The 25,918-nt window shown below is 41.2% G+C and overlaps 1 protein-coding gene across 1 annotated transcript in view; it reads left to right on the top strand.

Annotated features, from left to right (window-relative positions):
* Positions 1-25,918, top strand: part of LOC126419458 (neuropeptide Y receptor type 1-like) — a 416,524-nt gene that overhangs the window by 367,812 nt on the left and 22,794 nt on the right. Inside the window, exon 4 of the mRNA XM_050086646.1 lies at positions 21,189-21,307. Within this exon, the coding sequence (XP_049942603.1) occupies positions 21,189-21,307 (119 nt within the window). The remainder of the gene's footprint in view (positions 1-21,188; positions 21,308-25,918) is intronic.

The following is a 25,918-nucleotide window of genomic DNA, read 5'->3' as shown; positions in this document are numbered from 1 at the left end:
ATTGAACAACTTACTGTTATTCATGCCCACCGAGATGCTTTGGATGAATTGGATATCCGACCAGTCATCAACTACGTCATATTCAGTAGTCCAGTCAGACGATCGACATTTGCACCTTTCTAAAGACACTCTAGCCATAATAAAGGCATTCAGAGCAATATTAAAATTCTTCATAAAAAAGAGAATTAGGTACGTACATAATGTTAAATTTTCAGTTTCGAAATATTAGTACTGTATTTGTTATTTATAAATACTAAAAATATTTTTAGGGTGTAAGACCCAATTAAAACTCGCTATTTACATACTTTTTGACTGAAAGTATTAGGCATACTGTATTAACTTTATTAACTGTATTAAAGCATTAACTTTGAGACATTGCTTTTATTTAATGAACCCTGAGCCTTATTCAAAGTATGCTTAAATTAGCTATTTCACTTATTAATCAAAGTGCTATTACTGTGCGACGGCAATATTTTGTGTTTTATTCTTTTAATGATAGTTTAGGACTTATGTAAATATAATTTCAGTCTTTTTAGAGCTATATGTTCACTACTTTGTAATAGTCTACAAGCATGATTATTACTGTAAATCAAATTAGCTTCTTACGAAAATACCATGCGTGTTTATGTTTTGTTTCTTTTTTGAAAGCCAAAAAAGGTGTCAGGCTTGTCGAGCTTCCCGGAGTGTCGAGTTATCGAGAGTCCAGTTTTCGGGGTTCTGATGTTGATCATATTACCCTAAAATGCTTTAAACAATTTTTAAACCTCAATATTTTTCATCTAAAATTTAGAAAATTTCCCGGGGCAAGACCCCCAGTATGGGCCCGCCCAATATTTTTATAAGTCGGCGCCCCTGGCTTCTCGTAAGAGTTCGTTTACATTATTGAATATGCTAATCGAGTCTCTGCAAATCCCACGCTACTTGAAGTCTTAGCCCATCTCTCTGGCAGCGTCAGACTTTTATAATACCAAACATTTTATTCAGAATAATAAGTGAAAGAGATTTTGCAGTTGTTTGATTTTACTGGTAGTTACTTTGTTCGGCAAGAATTTAGAAATGTGAGAACGAGGTGCTTCCCAGTGTGAATATCCGTGTACGTGTGTTTCTTATATTATTTATTGTTCTGTTTCGTTCGTTTGATCTGTATTCAGTAATTACTCTCCTTTAGTACGTGTCTCTTTGTTTGTTAAACTTCACGTGTTCAGCGTTGATTTGTGCCCCCAGTTCTCGGAAACCGTTTCATCTTGCAGTTTGTCCTCCGTAATTTACTTGCGAGGATAATTCCTTCCATGGGGTAACAGACTTTCTTTGATCTAGCTTGGTCTGGATTGGGCCACACGTTTGAAAAATGAATGACCAGTCAGTTCGTCTGTTTTCTGTTCTGTTCTCCACCAGTAACACGTAAATTGCATTGCCTGCATATGCGTGTTATGTTTCACATGAGTTTCCGATCTGGTTTGTATTTAGGATCGTAATTCTAGTTCATTTCTACCGCCTGAGTTTTCCATGTTATGCGTTAGCCCTTTGACGCAAACCTTTTTCGTGCAACTATATGAGTTTGTGGCGCATATTGTAATTCATCTAACTTCTTTTATGCCTTCTGCAACGTTTTAGTGTGAATACGACGTGCGTGTGTGATTCCTTACCTATTTTGCGTTATTCATATTCCTTGAAGCCCTAATGTTCTAGAAGCCCATCGGGAAAGGTATCGGATTATCTGCTATGATCGCGTGATTACGTAAGAGACGCACCAGCAACCGTTACGTTTGTAGAGAAATGTGCAGTGACTTTCTAAATGTTTATGGTAAAATAAATGTTCAGTACGAGTTAAACTGAATCTCACTGTTACTGCTGGTAATTCATGCCACCCACCCTAGTTTTTCGCCGTCCGCTGTGGCCGGGCGGTTCTAGGCGCTTCAGTCCGGAACCGCGCTGCTGCTACGGTCGCAGATTCGAATCCTGCCTCGGGCATGGATGTGTGTGATGTCCTTAGGTTAGTTAGGTTTAAGTAGTTCTAAGTCTAGGGGAATGACGACCTCAGATGTTAAGCCCCATAGTCCTTAGAGCCATTTGAACCATTTTGAACCCAGTCTTTCTTCCGTGGGATACATCCAACATTGTTTTTCCTTGTGCAAACACACGCAAGTGCACGCATTTATTTTCTCATCCAGTAAAGATTTATTTGGTAAAGTAATTAACCTAGTAACCTAATGACGTTGATTATTAACAGATTTAAGCTGTGACCCATATACTTCGAGCCTGACCCAGAACCAAGGAACGAATATTTCGAATGTGCACTATTTATCAGAGACTTGCTCGCTGCTTATTAAATTCAAATTACGAACTATTGAATAATGTACTTAGGTGATGCTGGAGTTACTTTGAATTAACCTTGATACTTATCCAGTAATTGCATCATTGGATCATTTTACCTATTAATTTTAAATAAATCCTGCGATCAATCAACTATTAAGCCACCTAATATTTGACATCAACAATTGTTTTATTTGAGGTCGAACATAAACCTGTATTGAGTATACACTGCCAGAAACTAGTACAGGTGGGAACGATGTCGATTTTGATCCGATGGTGGCATTGCCACCTAAGGAATATGAGATGTACTGATAATAGCTTCAACGTTGCCCGCCAAGAGATAGGGTAGTGACATAGCCACCAGAGCGCCATCTGTGTCCACCCTTTAATAGGAAATCCTGACAACCAGAAGGCTCAGTGTGGTGCAAACGTGTGAAGCGAGCAGGCAACCATGCGGTGCAGACGCACTCGTGCTACCCACAGCCAACTGAGCGAGTGTGAGAGGGGACAAATTGTGGCCGTCCAAGTAGCGGGATGGTCGTTTCGGAGAGCTGCGACACGTGTTGGAAGTGTTGCGTCAGTTGTTCAACGATGCTGGTATCAGTGGTCATGTGAACAGGATCGTCGTGTTATAAGGGCAGCAGTGGCAGATCGAGTAGCTACCACAGCGCAGATAAGAGCGCTTGTGAACTCATACGTTTCGACACGAACTGTTGCGAACCGGTTATTCGACGTGCACGGCTCTACTGGTGCCGTCAGAGGATCACTTGGAGGATGAATTGGCTTGCCGTGGTCTTCAGCAATGAAAGCAGGTTCTGCCTCCACGCCAATGACGGACGTTTGCGCTTACGGCACGGTCACAGTGATAGCTGTCTCAGAGTGCATTTGTCCAAGACACAATGGCCTCTTTCCAATCTTTACGGTCTGGGGTGCGATAAGCTACAATTCTCGTTCACTTTTGATGTTTCTGGAAGGGACGCTACGTGCAGAATATTGATATTGTTGGTCTGTTATTTTGCTGTTCTTGCAACTGGAACGTGATACATTCTTCCAAAAAACATAATTCTCACCCACAAACAGCCCGTGAAACTCAAAGTGATCTGCAAGACGTGCAGCAGTTTATATGCCCAGCACGTTATACGGACTTGTCTCCAATCATGCACGTGTTGGATATGATGGGACGAAACGTGACTCGTGCGACTCCTCAACCAACAACTCTCACAGAACCATATGAAGAGGGCAATCAGGAGTGGAGTAACGTCTCTCAGGACAGTGTATAACATTTCAGGTCGGGATTGATCTATGAGGTCTTGAATATCTTATCTGTACCTGTCAGTTGGTATGGAGAAATTGAGATTTCGGGCATTTCTTTACGTAGTTTTGCGTGATTAAGTCCCGACGCTATGCAAAGCTGTTATTTAGTTTGTGCGATCTGGGATCTGCTATGTTTTATTTTCCGATAATAAATCATTTTTTTCTGATTACCGTTAAAATATAATGATGATAAATGTTTGAGGTCATTTGGAATAATATTTTAATAACTATGTAGATGTGATCTCATTCTTTTACTCTTAGGGAAAAAAGAGTGTTAATTGTGCATTTATGGACGGTCAGTGTCGAGATCAGTGATTACGATTCGAGGAATAATTGATTTGACGAAGTTCAATTGCACACAATCGCGTGGGGCGAATTATGACCTTGGAATTGATTGTAGATGCATGCAGCTCCATTTCGTGACAGGCTAGTAAGCGTGCGAGTGTATCGCAGTATCAACACTTCTTTCGCGCCGCCGATGGTTTGTTTTAAACTCGCGAAAATACAATTTATGCGAATTCTTAATTATCGCGAAAGGGTAGAATATTTGATGGTTATCCCACTGTTGATGGGCCATTGTGGAGGACGTAAGTTTGGATAGAAAGATCAATTTCAAAATCCAATATAAATCCTGTTGATCGAAGTAGCCTAGCAACCCAAAAAGCTAATACGTGGTTATAAGCAGTAACAGTGTACTATTATTCATGCAAACGTTTACACTCTACATCGAGGTGTGAATGATTTGTGGGTGCGAAATAAACATTTGAAAGCATTGGATTGAATAAAAGGAAAGATATAAAGAAGTTTATTCGTATATTTTGTCATTTCATGAACGGTGATATTTTCTGATAGTGGTGTAGAGCCTTACGCATTATTAATATTGTGGCAGACTGATCGTAAGTGCTTTCGTCGAATTTTGGGCCTGATTAAGAGTTGTTCTTAGTCTCAAAGGTTCAGTGAAGAATAAAATCACACTTCAATAACGCTGCATCGAAACCCGCTATCTTTATACCATATTAAACTAGCTATTCTGGAATCAGGTGGTACCGGGGCCGTGTAGTTGTGTGCTGTCAACATCAAATAGGTAAACACATACATAAACATTTCTCATGCTCTGATATCGACGAGGGAAAGAAGAGATGACAACGACGACAAACACGTATACATTTACAAACGGTGTACGTGGAGCCTTACAATGCAACACAACTACGTCACGGTATAAGTATTCGCCATCTTACGATCGACTGGATGTCAGAGCCAGCTCCCACATTACCGTCCGTCGAGGCCACACCACGTACTGGTAGGGATGTTTCAACATGGGTCGATACCTGTTACCTCAGAACCGCTTGTGCTGTTGATTTGTACTCCAAATGCACTGTTGCAACAAAAAATGTTGAGCGAATTGGAAACCGCTAAAAGGACGCACCAATTTGTTTTTTCCGTCAGCGTATCTGTCAATCCATAATGTAAAAATAAACTTTACTTCAATGGATAGCTTTCATCTTATTCTCAATCGATAACGTTTACACTGCGTGCTATTAAAACTGTGGAAGCAGAAAAGCGGCATGCAAAAAAGTGGCATGACATTTACCATTCGCTTGGAAACGCAAATGATTAGCATTTCAATGCAACCGCAAACATAGGTACGAGTTACGCCGTCTACATTTCGTACATAGATTAAAGTTTATCAAAAATCTCGTTTAAATGTTGGCTCATTGTGACATAATCGTGTCATATCTCGAGTAAGTAGGAGAGTGTCTACCAGCACCACGTGTCAGAATTTCACAGCAGCAGGATCGTAGTCCTGTGAGATTGTGGTTCACTGCTCCACGATACTGATGTTGGCACTTTTTGGCATACGGACTCGATTGCTTCAACATCAAGCAGGAACTCGGCTATCGCATGCGACAAGCACCCGACAGAACAGCCATATTGGACATGTAACACGTCATCCTCAGCTGCAAATAGAAAACAAATTTCACCCAGGTTTCAGCCAAAATAATTTGGCCTACTTCAGAAGCGAGTGACACAAAACTACTGCATGCCAAAGTCTGGTCATGTCAAGTATAAAACAATAGCACCGTAGTAACCAGCCATAATCTACATTACTTGGGCTGAAGATAAAGCTTCTGAAGAAGGCTAAATTATTTTGGCTGTAACTTGGGTAAAGTTTGATTTCTATTTGCAACTGAGGCTGACGTGTTACACGCTCAATTATCACCCAGTTGCTGACAGGGCTGCACAACGTTAAAAATTGTTAGCAGCCATATTGTTTGTTGGGCCGCACAGAATCGTACAGCTATGTCACTGGAGTCAATAAATAGGCCCGTTTGCAAGAAGACTCTGTGGGACGTTCTAAAATCTGTAATTTGATGCTGCAGGTAAGTGATTTGGTATTCTGGGAGACGTCGCACAAAAAGACAAGGGTGCCCTCCAAAATAAAATGACGGGACAAACTTATGACTACTAAATGACACACGATTTACAATTACTTGATTTATTCTAATAAGGTAACCTGTGGCAACATTAATATAATTCCAACAAAATGGCAGCTTGTGTCAACCCTGTCTGAGATAAGGGGGTCGGGAGGAAAGATGCTGATAGTTGCGCAAGTGAATTAATTGCAGTAATGAAATTCCCAGTGCCTGTTGTGATATTACTTGAAAACAGATAGTACTACAGTAGGAAACACGTCACATCTGTGGTGTGTTTTGAAAGCAAACTGACTACTGGCGATAAATTACAAGTCTTCAGAGTGAAGCTTGAAGTTACTATAAATGATTTTAATGTCCCTACACATTGTCTCGCGGTTGTGGCTCGATCTCGACAAAATGTTGTAAGTGCAGGCTGAATTGACTGCGGAGTCAGTCAATACCGGAATTACGACCCTTGCAGCAGCTAAGCGCAGATAATCCTGAAGATCTTCCAAGTTCCTAATACGTCAGCTCAGACTGCACAGTGGGCTGACGGAGTCAATGGTGTAGCGAGGAAATCTGACAAAGGAAGCTCCCGAAGATGCAACTGGAGTTGGTGATGGAAGACAAAGGGATTTCTGATCCAATGTTAATGAAAAGGAAACGTGTTTGGCGTCTCTTACTGAATTTTGATTGGCTTAGCCGCATATCTTCTGACCGCCGACCAATAAAACTTCTCCTTACAAAAAATGAGCCCCTACCTCTGACTAGTTAACCAGTAACGTTCAGCAGTGTCTCACAATATCAGAGGCCAAGGATGTTTATCTTTGCTTCCTGGAGAAACAGCTAGTTTTCTACGCTGTGAGCACAATGGTGCCTAACGCTAAAAAAATTAAAAAATTAAAAAAAGCCTTTTAACTCCACTCCCAGGTCGTACGTTGTGTGTACAAGAGAGCAGACATCCCATGGCGGCACCGTGACTGATGACAGGTGGGTTATTGTCCCTCATTCTCTCTTGAAAGTCCTTTCTGAAAATGGTTCTAAGGAATATTCAGCTCTACTGCCAGTAGTTGTCGACATGCCTTTCACCTTTCAGAATGCTTTCAGCATATTTTAACTTCTACAAGGCATGCAAATTCGAATTAATAGCAAAAGAATTATAAGGTTGCATTAATTAGTTGCCAGCAATTGTTAGTGCTGCTTTTTATCATATTATTTGGTTTCAATTAAACATTCTGATCAAATGGGACCCAACTGCTCAGGTTATCGGTCCCTAGATTTACACACTGCTTTAAACTAACTTAAACTAACGTACTCTAAGGATAACACACACACCCATGCCGGACATTCATAATGAACTTGCATATGTTGCGTTACTGTTTTTGGAAAAACGTCCCATAACAAAGACAAGTGTTCTCAGCTACTAACACATACGAAGTACACTGAAAAGTTTTAGCATGACTGCCGTAGCATTCACTGGTGTGAAAAACTTAGGAACAAAGTAAGTTTTGCATGATAAGTCCTGGCTAAGTAACGTAGCTCAACGAAACTTGGACCATATGTAGAAAGAAGCGCTACAGTATAGTACGAAGTAACTGAAAGAAATAAGTGATGAGATGAACAGAAATGACACCATCATTAAAAGACAATAATCGCTTGAAGACAGCAAGATTCATGATGGTCCCCTGTACATTACGAAAGATGGGATATCGTTCTCGATAGGGTGTGTGTTTCTCACAGACGGCAATTCATGCTCTGCAGCGTGCTCTCGTTCTGGCCACAAGGTAGTAATTAGTTCATGTGGTGGGGCGTTCCATCCCTCTATCACTGTGGTTCATAATTCCTGTATCGACGTTGGTTCATGTGGACCTGCTGCATACGTCTCCAGAATGCGTCCCCCACGTGCTCCACGTATTTGAGTCGGGGGAATGGGCAGGCCAGTTCATTCGCCGAATATTCTCTCGCCCAAGAGCTCCTCCATCTTCGCTATTCGATGCGGTCACACACTGGCATCCATAAGAATGAAGCCAGGGCCGAATGCATCCTGAAAAGACGCATGTCGGGAAGGAGGACAGCGTGTCAGTAACGTTCACCGTTGAGAGTGCCATGTTAAAGGATCTGGAAGTCAGTATGCCAATACAACATTGTGGCTCTACACGCCATAATAACTGGACCATCAAAACGATCATGTTTGACAATGTTCCTGGTTACAGTACTTGTTTCCACCTCTCGATGTATGAGGCTACAGCCAGAATCACTACTTAGACGCCGGTCGTGATGGCCGAGCGGTTCTAGGCGCTTCAGTCCGGAACCGCGTGACTGCTACGGTCGCAGGTTCGAATCCTCCCTCGGGCATGAATGTGTGTAATGGTCCTTAGCTTAGTTAAGTTTAAGTAGTTCTAAGTTCTAGGGGACTGATGACCTCAGATGTTAAGTCCCAAAGTGCTCGGTGCCATTTGAACCATTTGAACTACTTAATCTGCTGTTATGGGAGAAGAGCAAGTTACCCCAGCTCCTATGCTCTTGGCACCGCCGCAAACGGTGACGCTGATGCGAGGGTGTCAACGAAACCTAACGTACTCGTTGGCGGGCAAAGAAATGCCATCCCCACGCAGTCGCGTTGCCACGGTGGTGTGTAAAATTGCGTGCTTTACTGTCGAGTTAAATATCGTTGCAAGTGCACACGATGTATGATGAGCGTGCCTTCTTGGCATGTTGCACTATCTAGTGGTCATCCGCTGATGTAGTTGACCATACTTGACCAGGTCCTCTCTTGGAGCAGGAGTACGTGTGGTTCTACATCTACATCCATACTCTGCAAGCCACCTGACGGTGTGTGGCGGAGGGTACTTTGAGTACCTCTATCGGTTCTCCCTTCTATTCCAGTCTCGTATTGTTCGTGGAAAGAAAGATTGTCGGTATGCCTCCGTGTAGGCTCTAATCTCTCTGATTTTATCCTCATGGTCTCTTCGCGAGATATACGTAGGAGGGAGCAATATACTGCTTGACTCATCGGTGAAGGTATGTTCTCGAAACTTCTACAAAAACCCTTACCGAGCTACTGAGTCTCTCTCCTGCAGACTCTTCCACTGGAGTTTATCTATCATCTCCGTAACCCTTTCGCGATTACTAAATGATCCCGTAACGAAGCGCGCTGCTCTCTGTTGGATCTTCTCTATCTCTTCTATCAACACTATCTGGTACGGATCCCACACTGGTGAGCAATATTCAAGCAGTGGGAGAAAAAGTGTACTGTAACCTACTTCCTTTGTTTTTGGACTGCATTTCCTTAGGATTCTTCCAATGACTCTGTCTGGCATCCGCTTTACTGACGACCAACTTTATATGATCATTCCATTTTAAATCACTCCTAATGCCTACTCCCAGATAATCCTCGGAATTAACTGCTTCCAGTTGCTCACCTACTATATTGTAGCTAAATGACAAAGCATCTTTCTTTCTATGTACTCGCAGCGTATTACACTTGTCTACATTGAGATTCAATTGCCATTCCCTGCACCATGCGTCAATTCGTTGCAGTTCTTCCTGCATTTCAGTGCAATTTTCCATTGTTACAACCTCTCGATATACCACAGCATCATCCGCAAAAAGCCTCAGTGAACTTCCGATGTTATCCACAAGGTTATTTATGTATATTGTGAACAGCAAAGGTCCCACGACACTCCCCTGCGGCACACCTGAAATCACTCTTACTTCGAAAGACTTCTCTCCATTGAGAATGACATGCTGCGTTCTGTTGTCTAGGAACTCTTCCATCCAATCACACAAGTGGTCTGATAGTCCATATGCTCTTACTTTGTTCATTAAACGATTCTGGGGAACTGTATCGAACGCCTTGCGGAAGTCAAGAAACACGGCATCCACGTAGGAACACGTGTCTATGGCCCTCTGAGTCTCGTGGGCGAATAGCGCGAGCTGCGTTTCACACGATCGTCTTTTTCGAAACCCATGCTGCTTCCTGTAGACTAGATTTCTAGTCTCTAGAAAAGTTATTATGCTCGAACATAATACGTGTTCCAAAATTCTACAAAAAAAATGGTTCAAATGGCTCTGAGCACTATGGGACTTAACATCTGTGGTCATCAGTCCCCTAGAACTTAAGTTTAAATATTTCTAACTAACCTAATGTCATCACACACATCCATGCCAGAGGCAGGATTCTAACCTGCGACCGTAGCGGTCGCGCGATTCCAAACTGAAGCGCCTAGAACCGCTCGGTCACACCGCCCGGCCGCCAAGAAGGGTCTAAAATAAAAGTCGCCGCGAAAAGTTAATACAGCTGTATAAAAATTATAACTGGAGAAGTAGACTGCGCATCTGATTTTTTATCAATATTTCGCTGCTTGGTGCTCCGATAAGCTCCTGACAGTACCAAACGGCTGAACAGAACTTCTTTGCACGATAGTGCACCTACCAATATGTTTCAAAAACTGCGCCCGAAAATGAGATTTGTCAGCGGGTCATTTCTCGGGTTCTGTTTATCGCAGAGATAACGGGTCAAGTATTCTGGATAACGCTTGACCTAGTGACCATTTGGTTTCCTACCGGAAGAACGGGCATACTCTACCCATCCTACGATAATGGGTCCAAATTTAAACATTACACACTGCTTCCAGCCCAGGCAAATAGAGAAAATCAATGGATTCTTTTGCATCAGGTGTGGTTTATGGTGAACTTCAGACGGCTTATAAGAGCATCATTTGTTCATGGGCGGTTCCTGAGAAAATAAAGAAGAACCATGATTTTTGGATATGAAAAGTACTAATTGTGGGGATGATCACATATATAATTTGTATTCATGGCAGCCCGTCGAAATTTTTACCATATGTGGTTAAGATGATATTCTTACGGGAACCCGAACCCTTTTCCGACGTCTTTATACGCCCAGAGGTTCAAAGTTAACATACATGGATAGAACATTTTGGTCCACGTCGATGGTCAGCACGCAGTCCTGATTTAAATCCACTGGATTTTTTACTTTTGGGGCCATATGAAGGAACTTACTATGTTCAGCAAGTAAATAACGTGGACTAACTTACTCTGAGAATTTTCAGTGCTTCCACTACGATATATGTCGACCGCGTGTACCTGAATGGAGGCAAAATCAGACTTCCACCCACTCAGTAACAACAATGATACGTCAAGCAAGTCTGAAGTGCAACTACACGTTAGGACGGACAAGAAACAACACAGCAGATGCTACCAATTTGTTAATAAAACGGTCGCCAGCCTAATTAGGCATTAATTGAGTTTCTTCCCTGTACAAGTTGAAGTACGTGTATGCAAAACAACACGTAATAACACTGCATAATATGGTAAATTTTAGAACCAGAAAATCTACTGAACTAATAATTTCACTTACTGTACTAATATGGACATGCCATAAATACACAACAATACACTATAATGTTTACTACAAACTTCGTACTGTCTGTGGATCCGATTAAAATCGGGCGTAGGTTACCGTAGAAATAGCACTTTCGAAACACACATACAATGTCAATTTTGAAAAGGGTAAAACACTAATAAATTTTGGTTTTATATTGACTTTAACTTTGCTGGTCAAATCAGTTCAGTACACTTCAGAATTTAAATGAATAGAAAAGAATAGGGGGGGGGGGTGACCCTGAAACTGTTATGATCACTGTACTGAAATTTTTGATTATCGAAATTGTTAAGCACTCAAGATTTCCAATATATGAGTTACTACCCTTTTTGTCTTATTTCTTGCTCATTTAACTACCATTATTTTTGTCTCAAATTAATTAGCCTTCATAACTAAACCAATTTCAACATTATCTTCCAACTTTGTCAGACCTATATCATTTGCCTATATATTCATTAACAACAAAGTTCTTTAAACATCATTCTAACATAGATAGGTCTGCAGGTAATTATTATTAACATAAACTTTAAATCTTCATCTCGGGGCACTCGGATTGCACAACATGTGGAAAGGACCCTTTCTAGGTTAGTGATTAGGATAATTAAATGATAGGACTGTTCTGGTAAAAGTTAAGTTGTTATTGAACAGTAAGGAACAAACGTAACACTGGTCCACACGAATACAGTACTAATAGTTTCAACCTGTTCGTGTCGATGCGGCGGTTGGCGGGCGGCGAGATGGCGAGGCGCAGAGCACACATACAATCACAGCTATGGCTCTTAATGTATCGGCACTTTGCTTCTTCATAGCGTCGCAATATTTTTCCATTTAGTGCCTATGGAATTTTGCCATGCTGTATAGTCGTCGGAAACGGCACATCCGAGGCTCAACGAAAACATGTTTTCCAGGAGAGCCTCCTCGATCCAGAACGTGTTGCTCAGATCAAAGCCCATCTCCGACTACTACTACTACTGAGCCCGTTATGCCGTGCCGCGCCCGAGTGCATTTTCCCGCGCTCGCCTGCCATCCACCTTTTACCTCTCCCCTACAGACAGGGTATTCACCCGAGGTTTTGCATTCTACATATCCTAATACATTGCCTACGTATGGACCAGGCGCAAAATTACAACTTTAACATCTTACAACAGTTTCAACATTTCTTACATTTCCATTTTATTATAATATTGCTTGCAATTTGACATAAACATTAATCTTCACATCGAAAATTGTTTACAGTTTTCTTTAAAGTAATGACATGAAAAGAAAAGAAATGAAATCAGAACATCGATTACACTAATTTATCGAAAATCAGAAGAAAAATTTTTATATGTACAATAGCACAGCGTTGTTGTTGTTACACATGCCCCTGTTTCCAGTAAATTTCACTAAGTGCAAATTTGATGGGAACACTAAATTTTATATATATACAGTGGTTCTGTATCTTTGTGTGAATGTCCCATCAAAAAATTTTATACCACATACTTCCTTTCACTCACATTATCCATGTCTATACTTTTTAACATATCAAGAACATTTACCTACCGTTTGCTTAAGTGCCTTTGGCACAGTCCAACCTCCTATCACAACATTATTTAAATAGCAAATTACTCATTTTTACTAAATTTCTCAAAGAAATAATTTCAAAATCTGGAACACAAACATTTAACTACAAACGCAAATGCAAATATCTATAAGACAATTTGTTGCTGCTCGCTTGAATGGCAGTTCATTTCCTTACTTACTAAAAAAAAACACACAATAATAATTAGAAAAATCACTACATATATTTGCTGCCTATTATTCAGGTTTGGGCAGTCCATTTCGCATCATTTTACCAGATCACCTGTACTACACTTACAATTCTCCATTGATTATTTATCTGCCCTCCTTGGTGTTTGGCAGTCCTTTATATTATGACTCATATACTGCCCACTTTGATTTTTGACAGTCCCATCTTTTATTTGGCTTGCAGCATTTACCCTTTCTTTTCAGCTCTTTTCTCCATACATCTTTACATTTACAGTACATTTGGTAATCTGAAACTCACATAACTACATTAGCACACTGACATTGGTATACATACATTTTCAAGGATTTGTTACATTTGGAATAAAATAGTTTCAGCATAAGGATACAGCACATTTACGGCAAATTGCTCTCTGAGTGTACTTAGGTCACTCACTCCTAGAAAACATACAGTTTCAGGTCCACAACATTTCTTACACCTAAAGGTCTTTTGGATTTTGGGTAGATCAGGTAGTAAGCATTATCGTGTGGAATGTTCTGTATTATATACGGTCGATTATAAATATATTTAAATTTGGAAATTTCATGGTTCAGTTCACTATACTTTTCCTGGGTTTTTAAAATAACATACTCCCCAATTTTAAATTTTGAAACTTTCAGATTTTTATCACGTCTTTTAGATCTAGATTCAGCTTTTTGCTTTGCCCTTTTTCTGACTAATTCTTTCTTTTGACTCAACCCCAAGCTTGTACAAGGTGGAAACTCTAGTTTTTCTTCAATTAAACTTTTACTTCTGCTGCCTAACAAAATTTCTTCCGGTGGGAACCCAGTAGTTTCATGATGTAATGTTTTCATGACATTCTCAAAGTCCAATATAAATCTGCCCCAGACTCTAAATCATACCCCTTCCTGTTTTTTCCACAACGCACCTTGGTCGACTGTGACATCGTCCCAAGATACGTTCCTGACCTGTGAACCATTTATATCTGGTGGCTTTCTCGGTTTCTGGAGTTCAAAGTCTTTACTTACTTGAACTCGTTGCAAAATAAACACTGAGTAGTCCGGTGGTTCTTTCTTTCTTTGTTCAGTCTCAACATCTGTATTTTGTTTCGAAACTTCGTCATCATTAGGTACAATATCGCAATTAGCTGTATTCCCATTATTTTCATTATTACCGAAATACTCGTCATCTGAACTATCGTCAGAAGCCGACCATTCTGTATCGCTTTCAGGTTCTAACACAACAGCTTTTCTGAGACAGGCATTAAGTTCTCCCTCTGCATTTTCGTCAGGCTTTAATTTTAATTCAGTATCCTCTTTCGGCAAAACGGCCTCATTATCAGCTTTACTCACATGCACTGTTACTTCGTATTTAGTGTAATCCTCGTGGACTTCAATTACTTTCAGGTAATTACCTGCCTCTTCCTCACGGTGCCTTTCGGTAGCAGCTTGTACTGTTGGCGGATTGTTAACAGATGTTACTTCCTCGTCAATGCTTAGGATTTCATCCTCCAATTCCTTCCTACCTTTAACCTTCGTCCTATCGGCAGCACGCGTACTTTGCGCGGCGCTATTTACTCTCTCCTCTTCAAACTCTGGTTCCGTCACCTTATCGACGTCCCTACTATCTCCTTTTTCACTAATTAACCTCCTTGCCTCATACTGCTTCTTAAAATCCTCCCACTCACATTGCTTGAGGCCCTTGTACAGATCGTCGATCTGCACACGCCAATTACTGACTTCCGCTAATTCATTCTCGCCTTTTACTTTATTGCTAATACTGCTAACCGCACCTCTCAGTGTATCCACAGTTTCGTCTATTATTTCCTTTGCAACGGAATTACCACTCTTAATGTATTCACCAGTTCTTACGGCTATGTTCGTACCTAATGCTGCCGCATTGCTAGCGGCTTCTCTCTGAACAGCTGTTCTGCTAGGCTGGGTCGTTGCCCCGTGATGCTCCACTCGCCTGTTAATATGTAGCACTCTGCGCAGCGAAGATGAGTCATCTGTGCCCGCACCTGACGCTTGTTCCGCAACGACACGTTGCGTCGTTCCACGCCTGTCTCTAACCTGTCTCATAATTTTACTGTCAGTCCGGTAACATTTCTTAAATCGGGGCCGGTATATACTGTCCGCTTCCGTTTGGCCCGCAACGTTCGCGGAAATCAGTTTCCCGCTTCGTTATTATTTTGCGTGGTGTACCCTCTACCGCGACCTGAATAACTTCCTCTTCCTCTTCCTCTGCCTCTACCTCTTTGTATTACGTTGACGCGAAACCCATCGCTGTCATTTCTCTCGTCATTATTGCGGTTATTCCTGTTACCAAAATTCTGAAAATTGGCACGACTTTCGCGCCAGTGGTCTTCGTCTTCGACCCTTTCGAGAAACGCTTGGAAGCTGCGATGATTGCTTCCCACATATCTCTTTGAATTTTCTGGAAGCTTTTTATATAGCTCCCATATTATTTCAGAATCGGATCTTCTCCCTCTTAAGTGTGTCAATTTTCGGTACCAATATTCGCAGAAATCTTTCAAACAATTTCTGCCCCTGTTATCATGAAGCTTGGCCATGATACACTCGCGCCACAAATGATCCTGTTTTTGTTCGGACCAATATTCTTCCGTAAACTTTTGCTTAAATTCTTCGAACGTCATTCGTTCGGTATTCATATTAATTCCCCAGCGCTTAGCGTCACCTGCTAAGCGCTAATTACTACGTTTATCTTTTCCTGATCAGACAAGTGTTCAGGAAATATCCTCTCGCAATTTTTGATGAAATCTAACGGATGCCATCCGTTATGTTTCTTGGCGGGATCGAAGTGTTCCTCACCTTCCAAAAGCTTCGTAAGTGGTGTGCCATTATAGACAACACCAGGCCTATCTTTAATTTTACTCTCAAGATCGAAAATTTTGCCTTGAATTTTTGAAGTATTTTGTTCACATTTTTGCACACATCCGGTCACTTTTTCGCCTAAATCTCTTTCGGTGTCTGATACTGCCTTTTTCAACTCTGATATTCCATGTTGACATTCGTTTACGATCTCAGTTTTAAGACCGAAAACTTTTTCGTTTACTTTTGTTTCAACTAGGGGCTCTACTTTCTCTTGGATGTTGAGAATTTCAACATCAAACCTACTCTTAATGTTTTCAATTTCCTCCTGCATAGTATCCATATTTTTACTAATTGTGTTAATTTCAAACTTCATAGTATTTACCACAGAACTCAAATTACCCACTTTTTGTTCTACCTGTTCTATTTGTTTACTGATTTTAATTCCTTGTTCTTCGACCTGTGCTTTAATCTGACCAACTTGTGTTTTAAGCTGCTCGTCAACGTGTGTTTTAAGCTGAGCATTCTGAGTTTTGAGCTGATTACTTTGAGTTTTAAGCTGCTCATCAACGTGTCTTTTAAGTTGACTAACCTGATTACTGACTTGTTTTTGAAGCTGATCATTCTGGCCTGCAATTTGTTTGATTAATTGTTCAAATAAATCGTTCATGCTTAAAATTTTCACACTGTTTTGTTCTACGGAATCGGTGTGTTCCGATCCAACTTCAAAAGTTTCTTTCGGTTCTTTCTTTATCTTTGGTGAATCAAACATGTCAGTGGATTCATTCACATACCCACTATCATCTACAAAGTCATCCTCTACTTCTTGTTTCATCCCTTGCTGTGTTCGAGGCACTCTCGACCTTTCAATCTGTTCGTTAACATGTTCGTGATATTGTATGTACGCCAATTGTCTTCCGCTAACGCCATCTGTTATCTGGCCGCGTAAACTCCTGCTACTGCCAGCCGCGTTTGCCATTACGCTCGGCACGTCTACTGTTTCTACGTTCTTGTCCATACTGAACGCAAATTACACCACACTATCGTACTTGACGTTCACTGATATTTACTTTACTAATTATTATTGCAATTCGTGCCAATGAACATCCACTGTTCGGTATTCACGTTAATTTGTGGTCGACAACAACTGGATGTCCTGTCACCGGGAAGCCACTTGTAACCCTACGCTACTGCGCACGATACTTATTAAAGCCTGTACTATGGTAAGTTGACGGGCTTCACCTTATAAGAAAGGATTTTGGTATATATGTTGACCGCATGTACCTGAATGGAGGCAAAATCAGACTTCCACCCACTCAGTAACAACAATGATACGTCAAGCAAGTCTGAAGTGCAACTACACGTTAGGACGGACAAGAAACAACACAGCAGATGCTACCAATTTGTTAATAAAACGGTCGCCAGCCTAATTAGGCATTAATTGAGTTTCTTCCCTGTACAAGTTGAAGTACGTGTATGCAAAACAACACGTAATAACACTGCATAATATGGTAAATTTTAGAACCAGAAAATCAACTGAACTAATAATTTCACTTTCTGTACTAATATGAACATGCCATAAATACACAACAATACACTATAATGTTTACTACAAACTTCGTACTGTCTATGGATCTGATTAAAATCGGGCATAGGTTACCCTAGAAATAGCACTTTCGAAACACACATACAATGTCAATTTTGAAAAGGGTAAAACACTAATAAATTTTGGTTTTATATTGACTTTAACTTTGCTGGTCAAATCAGTTCAGTACACTTCAGAATTTAAATGAATAGAAAAGAATAGGGGGGGGGGGGTGACCCTGAAACTGTTATGATCACTGTACTGAAATTTTTGATTATCGAAATTGTTAAGCACTCAAGATTTCCAATATATGAGTTACTACCCTTTTTGTCTTATTTCTTGCTCATTTAACTACCATTATTTTTGTCTCAAATTAATTAGCCTTCATTACTAAACCAATTTCAACATTATCTTCTAACTTTGTCAGACCTATACTATTTGCCTATAAATTCATTAACAACAAAGTTCTTTAAACATCATTCTAACATAGATAGGTCTGCAGGTAATTATTATTAACATAAACTTTAAATCTTCATCTCGGGACACTCGGATTGCACAACATGTGGAAAGGACCCTGTCTAGGTTAGTGATTAGGATAATTAAATGATAGGACTGTTCTGGTAAAAGTTAAGTTGTTATTGAACAGTAAGGAACAAACGTAACACTGGTCCACACGAATACAGTACTAATAGTTTCAACCTGTTCGTGTCTATGTGGCGGTTGGCGGGCGGCGAGATGGCGAGGCGCAGAGCACACATACAATCACAGCTATGGCTCTTAATGTATCGGCACTTTACTTCTTCATAGCGTCGCAATATTTTTCCATTTAGTGCCTATGGAATTTTGCCATGCTGTATAGTCGTCGGAAACGGCACATCCGAGGCTCAACGAAATCACGTTTTCCAGGAGAGCCTCCTCGATCCAGAACGTGTTGCACAGATCAAAGCCAAACTCCGACTACTACTACTACTACTACTACTGAGCCCGTTATGCCGTGCCGCGCCCGTGTGCATTTTCCCGCGCGCGCCTGCCATCCACCTTTTACCGCTCCCCTACAGACAGGGTATTCACCCGAGGTTTTGCATTCTACATATCCTAATACATTGCCTACGTATGGACCAGGTGCACAATTACAACTTTAACATCTTACAACACTTTCAAGATTTCTTACATTTCCATTTTATTATAATATTGCTTGCAATTTGACATAAACATTAATCTTCACATCGAAAATTGTTTACAGTTTTCTTTAACGTAATGACTGGAAAGGAAAGAAATGAAATCAGAACATCGATTACACTAATTTATCGAAAATCAGTACAGCGTTGTTGTTGTTACAAGTTCAAGATCAAACAAAAATAATTTTTAAAGGAAACCTTCACTATAAATTCGTTATTCGAATGCTTGCTTCGACGAATTGAAAACAACTGAGCACTCACGCAGTCTCGGACTGTGTGAAGTCTTAGAAAGATGCACACAAATAACGAATTCACGGTTTCCAGATACTGATGGCTCCAGAATATCAATGTCGAAACATATCTAAATAATAGATTTCAGCTATCAGTCGTCCTTTTTAAAATTTATTGGCAAATCTAGATTTCAGCTAAACTAGTCATTCTCAATGCACTATCATTTTTGATCAATGCATGTAATGCCTGTTGGTCGGGCTTCATCTACAGTTCATTCAATGGAGTGCATCCTTCGAAGACTTCACACAGTCCGGGACTGCGTGTACGCTCAGTTGTTGTCAATTCCTCGAAGCAAGCACTCGAATAACGAATTCATAGTGAAGATTTAGTTTAGCTGAAATCTAGATCCGCCAATAAAATTTAAAAAGGACGACTGATAGCTGAAATCTATTATTTACGAGTCAATATAACAGTCGCTGAGTGCAACAGCCTTCTGAATGGGAGGTAACATGATGAATATACAAACATCTGATTGTCCATACACGAAGCTCGTAAGAGGCCGGAAGATGCCTTAACGGAATGCCGAAACCGATTGTCAAAATAAAATAATGTAATTTCTCAAAACAAACGGCTGTTTGGCGATTTTCCTTGCAAAAATTTGAAACTAATGTTTCCAACCTTATACACTACTGGCCATTACGAAGATGACGTGCTACAGACGTGAAATTTAACCGACAGGAAGAAGATGCTGTGATATGCAAACGATTAGCTTTGCAGAGCATTCACACCATGTTGGCGCCGGTGGCGACACCTACAACGTGCTAACCTGAGGAAAGTTTCCAACCGATTTCTCATACACAAAGAGCAGTTGACCGGCGTTGGCTGGTGAAACGTTGTTGTGATGCCTCGTGTAAGGAGGAGAAATGCATACCATCACGTTTCCGACTTTGATAAAGGTCGGATTGTAGCCTATCGCGATTGCGGTTTATCGTATCGTGACATCGCTGCTCGCGTTGGTCGAGATCCAATGACTGTTAGCAGAATATGCAATCGGTGGGTTCAGGAGGGTAATACAGAACGCCGTACTCGACCCCAACGGCTTCGCATCACTAACAGTCCAGATGACAGGCATCTTATCCGCATGGCTGTAACGGATCGTGCAGCGACTCGATCCCTGAGTCAACAGATGGGGGCGTTTGTAAGACAACAACCATCTGCACGAACAGTTCGACAACGTTTGCAACAGCACGGACTATCAGCTCGGAGACCATGGCTGCGGTTACCCTTGACGCTGCATCACAGACAGGAGATCCTGCGATGGTGTACTCAACGACGAACCTGGGGGCACGAATGAAAAATGTCATTTTTTTCGGATGAATCCAGGTTCTGTTTACAGCATCATGATGGTCGCATCCGTGTTTGGCAACATCGCGGTGAACGCACATTGGAAGCGTGTATTCGTCATCGCCATACTGGCGTACCACGCGGCGTGATGGTATGGGGTGCGATTGGTTACACGTCTCGGTCACCTCTTGTTCGCGTTGACGGCAATTTGAACAGCGGACGTTACATTTCAGATGTGTTACGATCCGTGGCTCTACCCTGCATTTGATCCCTGCGTAATCCTACATTTCAGCAGGATAATGCACGACCGCATGTTGCAGGTCCTGTACGGGCTTTTCTAGATACAGAAAATGTTGGATTGCTGCCCTGGCTAGCACATTCTCCAGATCTCTCACCAATTGAAAACGTCTGGTCATTGGTGGCCGAGCAACTGTGTCGTCACAATGCGCCAGTCTCTACTCTTGATGAACTGTGGTATCATGTTGAAGCTGCATGGGCAGCTGTACCTGTACACGCCATCCAAGCTCTGTCTGACTCGATGCCCAGGCATATCATGGACATTGTTACGGCCTGATTTCTCAGGATCTATACACCCAAATTGCGTGAAAATGTAATCACATGTCAGTCCTAGTATAATATATTTGCCCAATGAATACCCGTTTATCATCTGCATTTCTTCTTGATGTAGCAGTTTTAACGGCCAGTAGTGTATTTGTAATTACTATTTTAGCAAGAAACAAAGAAACGTATCTGCGTGGAGCGCTACATACTGGATAGCAGTCTGTCATTCAGCTTTCGTACCGTTGCTCTGTCTGTGTGTGCAGTGCGCGCCCGTCCAAGCTGAGGGCGAAGCTGTGCATCGCGGCTATCTGGTGCGTGTCCGGCGCGCTGGCGGCGCCGATGGCGGCCGCGCTGCGCGTCGTCGTCGTCACGGAGACCGTCGGTGAGTCATCCTCACCTCCACCTCCTGGTCGCATGGCGCAGCGCACACCAACCCTCTGTCACTCGACCACTCCTTCTAACGCCACTACTTTCTCAGTGACTCTCACCTCCTATTTTCCTCTCCAAGCACTCAAGGATGCAAGCACGCAAGAGCGTGCGCGCCGGCCCAAACATACACACACACAAACACACACACACAAAACCACTTACATTCACAAATCACATCTGGCGCTCGTACCATTTCTCTGAGAAACAGAAACAGAAGTAGACCTTAAAACAGTCAAGATCGCTATTGTACAGCATTTATTGTGATTACCGGCTTCAGTAAACTACGTTACCGTCATCAGATCTGTAAATCATCGATCAACATATTCAAGCACACTGGAATCAGAGGTAAAAGTACGTAATACAATTTTACGTAAACATGGACTACACCATGGCACCTTCTTTAGAACATTTCACTGAATCTTGGTCAAATGCATATCACACCATGCCATATCATAGAACGACATTTCATGAACACGAGAGCAATAGTACATCAGCAAGTCAAGAATAAAACAACAATTACATAAAACAACGCAGATAAAGCACTGATTACACAACAACATTTTCGCACATTAGCAGAATGAAGACTGAGAATCTCAAGTAAACATCACAGACGCTACAACCAGCCACCAGGTTGCACTGTAATGTTATGACATGTTTATTGTTATTGTATTTTGTTTTCATAATACGAACGGGCAATATGACTGGTTTCACTACTTGCGTCTCAGACGGTACATTGAAGGTACAGTGCATCCTGTCGTGTTTTGAAAGTGGTATTAAATTTTATACAAATTAATTTAAAATTATTATAACAAAATTGGTGTAACGTACCATGATTTGAATTATTTATTGTACTTGAAAAAAGAGACAGCATTGGTCGTATATTTTTTACTATTGCAAAATCGATTTTCTGTCACTGAGTGACCATCTTCAGTGCTATATTGTATAACTTAAATTGGGATGCACTGTTGTCACTAAGCTTACGGCAATCACATAGACTCTATGTGATTGCCGTAAGCTTAGTGACAACAGTGCATCCCAATTTAAGTTATACAATATAGGACTGAAGATGGTCACTCAGTGACAGAAAATCGATTTTGCAATAGTAAAAAATATACGACCAATGCTGTCTCTTTTTTCAAGTATACCTGTTATCTGGTCGTAGTGCACAAGACAACATGGAGTCGCCAATCAATAATATTTATTGTACGTCTGCAGTGTAAGATTCTTGGACCTTTGGTTTTTCCTTATACAGTGTATGATGGGACGTATTTTTGTAACTGCTACAACTGTGCCACCTTGTTGCTGATTGTAACGTCTTCGGACTCTCAGTCTTTCTTCTGCTAATGTACGAACATGAGCTTGTGTAATCGGTGCAGAGTCTGCGTAGTTTTATGTAATATTTATTTTATGCTTGACTTGCTGATATACTGTTGTTAGGATTGGGTTGTTTGGGGGAAGAGACCAAACTGCGAGGTCAGCGGTCCCATCGGATTAGGGAAGGACGGGGAAGAAAGTTGGCCTTGCCCTGTCAGAGGAACCATCCTGGCATTTGCCTGGAGCATTTTATGGAAATCATAGAATCCTAAATCAGGACGGCCGGAAGCGGGATTGAACCTTCGGCCTCCCGAATGCGAGTCCAGCGTGCTAACCACTGCGTCACCTCGCTCGGTATATTGTTCTCATGCCTATGAAATATCGTTCTATGATATGACACAGTATAATATACCTTTGATCATGATTCAGTGAAATGTGCTGCAGAAGGAGTGTTATAGTCCATGGTGTAAACCATCGTTATGTAAAATTGTGTTACGCCCCTTTCCATCTGATCCCCGTGTTCTTGAATATGTTGCTCTGTGCTTTACATATCTGATTATGACAATGTAGTTTGCTGAACTAATTATCACAATAAATGCTGTACAACAGCATTTTAGCTGTTTGAAGCTGTAATTCTGTTTCTATGTTAATCTAGATCGCCAACTAACTTGATACTGTCGAGTATGTATAATCTCCGAGAAATATCGCATGATCGCATGTTCTAAAAATATTGACGTAAAGCAGACACGCTGAATCTGGTCTTCAAACGTTCCTTTAAAAATAAAAATTTAGGGGTATTGTTCCAAAGTACTAGGTCGCTTCATAAGTTCGTACCGGTTTTGCATAAGTTTACTAAACACAATAGATACACGTAACAAAGATTTTAGTCATCAATAATATATTCTCCTTCAATATTTAGAAGTCTGCCAACGCTGGGATAGCGTTTCGATTCTGCGTCTGTAGAAATTAAGTGGTCTTTAGGCGAAGAACTCGTCGACCCCTGTTTGGAGGGCATTTTAATCCGGAAAGGAAGTTGCTTAAAGCTTGTTCGATAGCGGAAAACGTGAAAATCTGAGGACGCAAGATCAGGTGAATAAGGTGGGAGTGGAATGGCTTCCCTACTCAGCCCCAACATAGTGTTTTTTGTCTATCTAACAGGACGTGGGTGGGAGTTGCGGTGGAGTAGCATCACTTCACGGTGTCTTCCTCGTCGTTGTTCTTGGAATGCGTATGTAAGACGTCTCAGTTTTTCAGTAAATGTCGGCAGTGGTGGTTAAACCTCGGGGAAGCAATTTATAGTTCACCACACCGTCGCTGATCCACCAGAAGCTTAACATTATCTATCGACATGTACATCGATACTTTGAAAGTCGCACTTAAGTGCCTGACAGAGGGTTCATCGAACGACCTTCACAATAATTCTCTATTACTGAACAGCGTGCGGAAAGAATGAACACCTATATCTTTCCGTGTAAGCTCTGATTCCCCTTGTTTTATTATAAAATATTTTCGCATTCGGAGTAGAAAGTTACTAATTCAAATTTCGGGAGAAGATTCTGTGGCAACGAAAAAGTCTTTGTTTTAATGGTGTCCATCACAAATCCTGTATCATATCCGTGACACTCTCTCCCCTGCTTCGCGACTGTACAAAACATGCTGCTCTTGTTTGAACTTCCTCGATGTACTCTGTTAATCGTATCTGGTAAGGATCCCAGACCGCGCAACAGTACCCCGAAAGAGGACGGACAAGCGCAATGTAGACGCTCTCTTTAGTAGACCTGTAACATTTCAAATGGTTCAGATGACTCTGAGCAGTATGGGACTTAACATCTGAGGTCATCAGTCCCCTAGAACTTCAGAACTACTTAAACCTAACTAACCTAAGGTCATCACACACATCCATGCCCGAGGCAGGATTCGAACCTGCGACCGTAGCGGTCGCTCGGTTCCAAACTGAAGCGCCTAGAACCGCTCGGCCACATTGGCCGGCCTGTAACATTTACTAAGTGTTCTGCCAATAAAACGCAGTCTTTGGTTTGCCCACGACATATTATATGTGTTCTTTCCAATTTAAATTGTTCGCAATTATAATTCTGAAGTATGTAGTTGAATTTACGGCCTTTGTATTAGACTGATTTACCATGTAATCAAAGTTTATCGCTTTCCATTTAGCACTAACGTGGATAACCTCACATTTTTCATTATTTAGGGTCAATTGCTAATTTCTCACCATTCGGATATCTTTTCTAAACCATTTGGCAATTTTTTTTTTCACCCGGTGAGTTTACCAGGTAGCATCATCTGCAGACAACGTAAGACATTTGCTCATATTGTCTCCTAAATCGTTTATATAGGTAAGGAACAGCAGAGGGACTGTAACACTGCCTTGGGGAACGCCAGAAATCATTTCTGTTCTACTCGATGACTTTTCGTCAATCACTACGAACTGTAGCCTCTCTGACAAGAAATCACGAATCCAGGCAAATAACTGAGACGACTTTGCGTTAGTTAGCAATCCACTACAAGCCACTTGTGTGGTACAGTACCAAAAGTCTTTTCGAAATCAAGAAATAATGAATCAATTTGAATTCCGTTGTCAGTAACATCCAACATTTCGTGTGCTTGAAGAGCTAGCTGTGTTTCGCAAGAACGCTGTTTTTTAAATCCGCGTTACTGGGCGTCAATAGAGCGTTCTCTTCAAGTTAATTCATAACATTCGAACACAATATAGGTTCCAAATTCCTTTTGCATATCGACGTTAATGATATGGGACTGTAATTTAGTGGATTACTCCAGCTACTTTTCTTGAATATTGGTGTGACCTGTGCAACTTTCCGGTGTTTGGGTACGAATATTTCGTCGAGCGAGCGATTGTATATGATCGTTAAGTATGGAGCAACTGCATCAGCGTAATCTGATAGGAACCTAATTGGTATACAGTCTGGACCCGAATACTTGCTATTATTAAGTGATTTAAGTTGCTTCACTGCTTCGAGGATATCTACTTCTAAGTTACTCATGTTGGCAGCTGTTCTTAGTTAGAATTCTGGAATATTTACTTCCTCTTCTTTCGTGAAGGGATTTCGAAAGGCTGTGTTCAGTAACTCTGCTTGCTCAGCACTGTCGTCGATAATATTTCCATTGCTATCGTGCAGAGAAGGCATTATGTTTTATGAAAGAGCTAAGGTTTTTGTACGGAGAATTGCTGCTTTGTTTGGGTTCAACCACCACTTTATTTTGCTTATGTCAA

Source organism: Schistocerca serialis, chromosome 9 (assembly GCF_023864345.2).
Source record: "Schistocerca serialis cubense isolate TAMUIC-IGC-003099 chromosome 9, iqSchSeri2.2, whole genome shotgun sequence".
NCBI classification, from domain to species: Eukaryota; Metazoa; Arthropoda; class Insecta; order Orthoptera; family Acrididae; genus Schistocerca; species Schistocerca serialis.
This window is presented reverse-complemented; position numbering and strand designations above follow the sequence as displayed.